The sequence below is a fragment of the Corticium candelabrum genome, chromosome 1, assembly GCF_963422355.1.
Source record: "Corticium candelabrum chromosome 1, ooCorCand1.1, whole genome shotgun sequence".
Lineage (NCBI taxonomy): Eukaryota > Metazoa > Porifera > Homoscleromorpha > Homosclerophorida > Plakinidae > Corticium > Corticium candelabrum.
Window position 1 is genome coordinate 1,756,022 of NC_085085.1, and position 7,774 is coordinate 1,763,795.

The 7,774-nt window shown below is 41.1% G+C and overlaps 1 protein-coding gene across 3 annotated transcripts in view; it reads left to right on the forward strand.

The window, feature by feature from the left end:
- Positions 1–469: 469 nt before the first annotated feature.
- LOC134183055 (death-associated protein kinase 1-like) overlaps positions 470–7,774 on the forward strand; it is an 11,845-nt gene continuing 4,540 nt past the window's right edge. Inside the window, exons 1-10 of one of the 3 annotated variants that reach the window (XM_062650511.1) lie at positions 470–693; positions 1,062–1,182; positions 1,243–1,338; positions 1,460–1,555; positions 3,459–3,560; positions 3,625–3,717; positions 3,774–3,872; positions 6,316–6,417; positions 6,527–6,622; positions 6,684–6,782. In XM_062650511.1, coding sequence (XP_062506495.1) covers positions 686–693; positions 1,062–1,182; positions 1,243–1,338; positions 1,460–1,555; positions 3,459–3,560; positions 3,625–3,717; positions 3,774–3,872; positions 6,316–6,417; positions 6,527–6,622; positions 6,684–6,782 — 912 coding nt within the window. In that variant the 5' untranslated portion in view covers positions 470–685. Of the gene's footprint in view, positions 694–945; positions 1,183–1,242; positions 1,339–1,459; positions 1,556–3,458; positions 3,561–3,624; positions 3,718–3,773; positions 3,873–6,315; positions 6,418–6,526; positions 6,623–6,683; positions 6,783–7,774 lie in introns of those variants that run through there. The other 2 variants (XM_062650503.1, XM_062650518.1) reach the window with 2 other exon arrangements.

A 7,774-nucleotide genomic window follows, 5' to 3' on the forward strand; every position in this document is an offset into this window, starting at 1 on the left:
GTTGCCCTGCTTTTGGAAAAAGTAACTGCACCTTTTGCATCGAGAAACAAGGTGGAAGCACCTTGTAGACGAGTTCAGTCTCAGCTTACATTTTCAGTCAGCTAGGAGCCAAGTCACGTGTCAAAAGACTCGAATCTGTATGGTTATTTCTACGAGGCGTACACAAAAGCCGAGCGACGGTGGCTGTGGTGTCTCACATGAGTCTTGTTTGCGATCATTGTTATATCTGCAAAAACACGGAGATGTGAGATAACAGTGAAAACGACCTCTGTAGTTATCATGGAAGTGTGACTCATTTAGAAACGTGCTATGAGACTTACAATGTATAGAGTTATGGTATGAACGTCTGCATTTACTTTCTTGCACGTTGTTCGCTTATTGTCATTCAGACATAGTTGGCGATCGCGCAAATCCACGTGACTGAGCACGTGCAAACTAAGTTGCGCAGGCGTATTGGCCGTGGCAGAAGGTTCGTCAGTGACATTCGGCGAGCGCAAAGCAACAAGCTCATTGGTTGGAGCGGAGAGCGGGTCAAGAGGTGAGTGAGACGCGCAACGTTTCTTTCTGCCAACTCGTCGATGTATCCCGGCAGAAGATCTCGTTGAATTTCTCGTTTGTGCGAAAGAGCTCTGCCCCCCGCGCACAAGCACACAAGAAATTACTAAGACTGACAGTTTGATCTTGTATGAGAAGGTTAGGGAAAAGAGATGAGCGCGACACACAATCACGGTTTCTCTTATTTGCTTGTAAACCCGTCTACTGGATTTGTGTGACGTGATGGAGGAGAAACGCGCCAAGACTTTCACGTCTCGACGTGTTTGTGATGTTAGCGCGCATTTGCAATCTATTGCGGTTGTATTGTGTATTGTAATAGACAGTAGACGGGTGTGGGGCGTGGTGCGAGGTGATAGATTAGAGCAAATGGATTGTTAGATTGTGATGTGAGTAAAGGGTTGATGTGGTTGTGTACTGATTGGATTGAGAGCACGTGTTGAGTGAATTGTCGTTTGTTAGTGAAATTGGAAGGATTTATTGTTATTGATGTGTTACTGTGATGTTAGAATGAGTGAGAGAGACATCACAACATTGAATAGCCAACTAGTGGTTGCTGTAAGGAATAACGAAGGTGATGAGGTTGACAGATTGTTGATTCTAGGAGCTTCACCAAATGCGTGTGATGATGTATGTTATTGATTGAGTGACTCGTTTTATTGTTGTTTACATCAACTCACTCTAATGTAGGGATGGCCTGTATTGTTGGATGCTTGTAATAGACGCTCCTATTCTGTATGTAAGCTGCTAGTGGAGAGAGGTGCAGATGTGAACAAAAGTACTTTGGTAAGTGTTGAGAGTGAATGAATGAATGAAGAGAATGAGATTTAAATGATGTGATGAGATTTGTGATAGGATGGATATTACAGTAGAGACAAACAATTAAACACAATTATTGTCATTGCAGGGTAGGACTGTTCTAATGTGGGTAGCAAAGTATGGTAATGATGAAATGGTCGACTTCCTTTTATCATCAAATGCTGATGCTGGAATGAAGGAGAAGGTGAGTGTATGTGATGCAGTTTGATGTGGTGATGTGTGAGTATGAGAAGTTATGTTTTAAAATGAATGTATTAATAATGTAAACTAGCAGAGTCCTTCAGCATTGCCCATGTAATACAGATGTATGTATATAAAGGTGTAGTGTGTTTGCTTACTTGACCATAACCTGGAAAAGGGGCTCGATGAAACACATGCAGCCAACAGCCGATTAGACTGTTCTTCTAGGTGAGCAGCCTGTTTTTCATCCAGGAAAGATGAGTAAGTATCTAGTTTTTAAGCAAGTTACTAAGTTTCCATATTAAGGTAATGTCCTTGAAAAGGTTGCATTTTCTTTTCCTTTCATACAATCATGCACTGCATACGTTTGTATTTTTGTATTTGCTGCAAACTGTCATCTTAAGGCAAACATTCTGATGCTTTGATAGAAAGAAGCGGCCTGCACACACTCAAATGGCAATAAGCCAACAGATGAGGCAATGAAAGCCATGCAGCTAACAAATGATTGGACTGACACTGTTCTTCTTAAAAGGTTGAACTTGGACTGTGTGCAGAGTCTCTATGCCAATTGAGTTAGTAGTTTTAGCACTCACACACACACACACACACACACACACACACACACACACACACACACACACACACACACACACACACACACACACAAATGGACAAATGTCAATTCCTCCATGTCATTTGACGTCGACCTTAAGAGACAGGGCTTCCATGCGCTACGTAGGGTTAGCGCTACGATCCACCTGGAGCTTGGCCGGATGCACTGACAATGGCGCAGCTGTGGGACTGGACATCGAGTCCCACAAGTACCCGTCTGCTGCTCGGTGTTGTACAGTAGTCATGTCCACCCCAGTCAATGACCAGGTACTCATTTATACTCCTGAGTCAAGAGAAGCAATTGTGTGTAAGTTTCTTGCTTAATTAAGGAAATTATGCCATAGAATCGCCATCACTGTGACTTGAACCTGCAACCCTGCAAGGTCCTGGCTGTTTTCATTCTCCAAATGCACTCTCTAACAAATTGAGCTGCGGCACCACACAGACACACACACACACACACACACACACACACACACGCACAAATAATGCCTTTTTATCATATTGTCATATATAAAACTGTGCTTGTTTTTGTCTAAGCTGAGTTGACCAGCTCTGGAATATCAAAGCCTTTCCATCAGTAATTCGCCAAGGTCACCTGACTGCTATAAACAATCTCTTAACTTACTTCAGTATTCATCGTTTATTGGTGAAGTGACAACACGACAACATTAAAGGAACTGTACCAGACCCTCTCCCACTGTCTGGATGTTGAAAAGGGGAGGTGCTGGCTAAGTGAGACTAACCTGGATGGCCATACAGCTATTACACTTACACTTGCATTGAGACATCACAAACCATCATGTTTGAGATTGGTTCAAAATCAACGTCATTTCCATTTGCTTGGCCAACACACACATCTCAACACTAGCCTCGACACTAAGCCTCCCTTTGCTTTCGGTGGTCCAACCACGCGAGGATAGCAACAGGACTGTATCACGTGATGTTATCTTCGAAAAGCAAAGGAACATCACGTGATACAGTCCCATTGCTATCCTCGCACGGTCGGACCATCGAAAGCAAAGGGAGGTCTAGTGTCAAGGCTATCTCAACACAGTAGAGTACACATAGAAAGGGTCTCACCCCAATTATGGTGGCTTAATAATGTGGTTGTGAATGATATTTGATATTGGAAAGTGTTGATTGTGTGTATGGTGGAGCAGGAGATGTAGACGAGTGTTTTACTAGCAGACATGGTGTTGTATTATGAGTAGTAATGGATAGTCTGCTGGTAGTTGTATTGCACTGATTGCTTGTTGGACAACACATTGCTAATATGCATTGTATATGGTCAGGATGGTAGGACTGCAGTTGATTGGGCTATGTTAGGAGGTCACATGTCAACAGCTGGTCGTTTGGTGTTAGCAACTCAAAGAGTTGAAAATGTTACAGTTGAGGTGTGTGACAGTCAGTTGTGTTGAGAGAATGAAATGAATGTGTGTGAGTGTGTGGTATGTGTAGCATCGTTTTCTTGTGTTGCATTGGGCATGTAAGAACAAGAGAGATGATGTGATAAAAACAATTGTTAAACTGGGAACAGAAGTGAAGGATGACGTGAGAAATAGAATTTTTGTATCATTTCTATGACATTTATTGTATTGTTGATGCAGTCGGGACGAACTTTACTTCACTATGCTGCTCAGTATGACAGTCGTGATGTGGTTGAGCTTCTCTTGGCCAACAAGGCAGATGCTGATGCTTCAGACAAGGTAGGTGTAGTGACAATCAAATATCAAATGTTAGGTAGGTGTAGCAACAATTAAGTTAAGTTGGATAAACTGATCAAGTATTTACTAAACTGTTTTGTCTGCTTAGAAATGAGGTAAAGCAATTTGTTTGTATTACAAAATATGCATATTATTTGCTGTCTTGGGTATTGTGCTATTTACCAACAATTGAGATTTAAATTGTTGTAAAGTCTTAAAATAGATGTATGGAAATGTGAATAAAATGTAAAGTGTATTTTGTGTAAGACTGCTGTGGGGCTGTCGTTGCAGCAGAGGCAGTTATTGTATAATTGTATTGGTCAAGACTATGAATTAGAAGCAACAAAGTTGAAGCACGTATCACTAAATCTTTTCTATTTTCAACACTCAACAAGAAAAGCAGCCACTGTAAGAGCATTGTAAAAGCACACAGTTGTCAGGAACAGATGCAATGTAACTGACTAGCTTGTGTTGGCTGTGAATGTATTGTGCTATTATTGTCAGGCATCAAGTGTGGTCTCAATATAAACGTGAGTGGGTACACAGTGACACAAGCATTTGTGAGTATGACATCTACACGTTGCTTTTTGGGTGACACAAGGATGTACATTTTGTGATCTCGAGGCTAGCTGCTCTTTCACATAAGATTTTCTATTTGAAAATTTGATGTTTTCAAGAAGCATGTTTTGTTGAGTAATGGAAAGGGGGTCACTTGTTCGGCTAGGTACTTTTGTTTGGACATTTATAGTAAATGTAGGAATGTGGCTTTTGTGACGTTGATAGAAAGTGGTTAAGACTGGAATAGGCATTTCATTTTTGTCTAGCTACCTTTTCTGGAAGACACTTCCAGCTCTACCTGTTTCAATGCTGGAAGAGGGATGTGCCTACACTTGCGCAGCAGGCAGTCTGAAACCTTGGTGGTGTTCCTGTTCCGTAATCTCGTATAATAGATGTTGGCATAGGAGATGGTGGCATTTGGATGAGGGCATGCCCTTGAAGAGACCCCAGTATCTATCCACGTCACTGGTAATAAATGACACGCAGCTCTGTGTGTACTGTTCGAGGTCATGAAATGGGCATTTCAGATTCAGTGGAGATCTGCTCCGCGTTCTAGAGAAATTCAAGTCATTGTTTATTTATTACATAAAATACTTATAAACCCATCCTGATCTTGTTTGAGTTGTTCAATGCTTGCAAGACCAATCTGATAACTACAAGAATTTAACCTCATTTCCTAACTACATGTTTAAAAGACACCGAGATGTTATGCCGTTACTATAAAGTATGACATCATCAGATATGGGATTTTATCAACCACGCAACATTATTGCAGCTAGCAAATTTTTGTAGTTAGAACAGTGACTTATTGCAAGGTACATCTGGTTGTTAATACCGTATTTCTGCACATTTAGTTGCATGCCAGTATAAGCGGAGATTACCAGAAACTTGCTTGTCAGACTTTGGTAACGATACTGGCATGCTGGTATAACGCGAGGGAGTGCTGGTAATGGCGAGGGAGCAACTACTAGTACACATGTGTTGTAATTCTACTGCAGACACTCTGTCATTCGATTCGTTGATCTAGAGAATGCAGCTTCCCCCAAAGCCCAGCTAGAAAAGAGAAAAGTCGAACAGCTAGAAGGTATCTAGAATGGATGTTCGCAGTGTGCATAGCAGAAGATCATACACAATCGAAAAAGCTAGCGGTACTACACAAGTATGACGAACTCGGTGTAAACAGAACGAAAGTGGCCAGGAAATGTGGAGTGTCTCGTCTGTGCGTACAGGATGAGGTTTGAACAAGCAGAAGAACACAGAGGGCGGACAGATAAGGAAGAGAGGAAGACGATGAAGAAGAGGAGGATGAAGACAGAGAAAAGCAAACATTATAGGGTTGACTATATACTACATCTAGATGGAAAGTATATGTTTTAGTGTTTATTTATGTTAGTTCAATCAATATCTAATAACGGATGCAGCATAGATCTATGGGTCCAGTTTACAGGGAGGTTGGTCAAATCACCTCTCTTTCTCTGGCATGCCCGTGTACCCCCTGGTAATCTCCGGCTTAAACCGGCATGCAGCTAAATGCTCGGAAATACGATATACTAGAGAAACATTTGAATGTGAGACTTCAGTATAGATACGTGTCCAGTGTCACATGATGTTGTTTGCTGTTGTAGTCACTTGTAAATAGGATAGACACTGAACAGTTTGAGGAAGAGCAAATGTAGATGTGTGTGTTTGAGATGTAAGTGTTAGATGTGATTTTCTATTTTTATGAGCTGTGGTAGCATTCCTCATCTTTATATTGTTCCTAAATTCTTGACATGAACGTTTGACACAGCAGGTTTTGTGTAGATCTACGTAGTGATTTCATTTGAGTTAAACAGACTTAGGAACGCTTGTTATGATATTTTTACTGACTCGTTATTCTATGTGATAGTATGGTGTCAAGCCTTTTGATTTTGCCTTCAATAATGGTCACATGTCAATTGCTGTTCGGTTGTTTTCATTAATGCAGTCAGTTGAAGATCTTGTATTTAAGGTGAGTAACAGTTAATTGTTTACAGTTAGAGAGTAATTGTATTGGTTTGTATTGTCTTTATGGAATTGATTTGCTACATTGATTCTCTTTCTTTGATTGTTGATAATAGAATGTGTGTAAGCTGCTGGAGTGGACATGTAGGAATGAAGAAATGGATTTTGTAAGGAAGATTCCAGAGAAGTTTTTTCACGCAGTGGAGGAGGAGGTGAGAGTTTTGACAATACTGTTGATTATGTGTGAAAGATGTTTTTGTGTTGTGCATGCAGTCTGGTCGCACTTTACTTCACTTTGCTGCTGAACTTGGTCATCATGGTGTAGTCAACTATCTGTTGGAGAAGAAGGCAGATGCAGATGCTACAGATAAGGTAAACAATATTATGAACATTTAATGTTTGCTTTAGCTTAACAGATGTGTGTTATTGAAATATTACATTGTATACCAATTGTGGTGAACCTCCATTTTCAGTAATTTTAAAATCAACTTTCTAGTACATTATTCTTACATCTTTTGGTGCATTCCAGTATAGCTGAGGTGTACCAGTAGGTTGACCTTGTTTGCAAACTAAACCAATGTAGCATGCTGAGATTGTACTTTACAGTCTGCACATGCTCAGCGACTGTTTGCGTGCCTAAGTCAACATCTGGCGTACTGAGATTGTTTAAACTTTCAGGTATCACTAAATTGAACGTAGTTAGTTTCTTGCATATGTGGTAGGTGTGTGCACTCAAATTTCTTATTTGTGATGCCGATGCATGATTTCAAGCAAAGTTCTTGAATTGCAGCTATGGAAGCGAGAATATCTGACAGAGCAATTTCAGCACACTTGCATGGCACACTGAGACTGCAAGTTCTAATTTGCACACGCGTGAACAATCTCAGCACTGTTACAATCTGAGCACGGGACCAGCATGCAGTACAGCAAGGTATACGAGGATAATGAGGATGCAAGAACACTTGTGTGCTTCTGTAATCTAAAGGAGAGCTGTCTGCTTGTCTGCCTGTGTGTCTGTATGTGCAACTACCCGTATCTCCACCACCCCGCGTCAGACGTCTGCTGAATTCGGCTCATGCATGCCGAAACGACAGGTAGAAGTGTCTCGTTGTCTTCTGGACTTTTTGACTGCCAGTTGAATTAGTAGTTTAGCACTTTCTGGGTTTAACACACACGTGCACATGCACGCATGCACACACACACACACACACACACACACACACACACACACACACACACACACACACACACACAGTAATGGCAAATGGAGAAGGAGCTGCAAATATCTTGAACTTCGTTGCTGCAACAATCGCCTGGTGATAGACCTACCTATCGTATGAATAGTATGACGTCTCGTATATGTT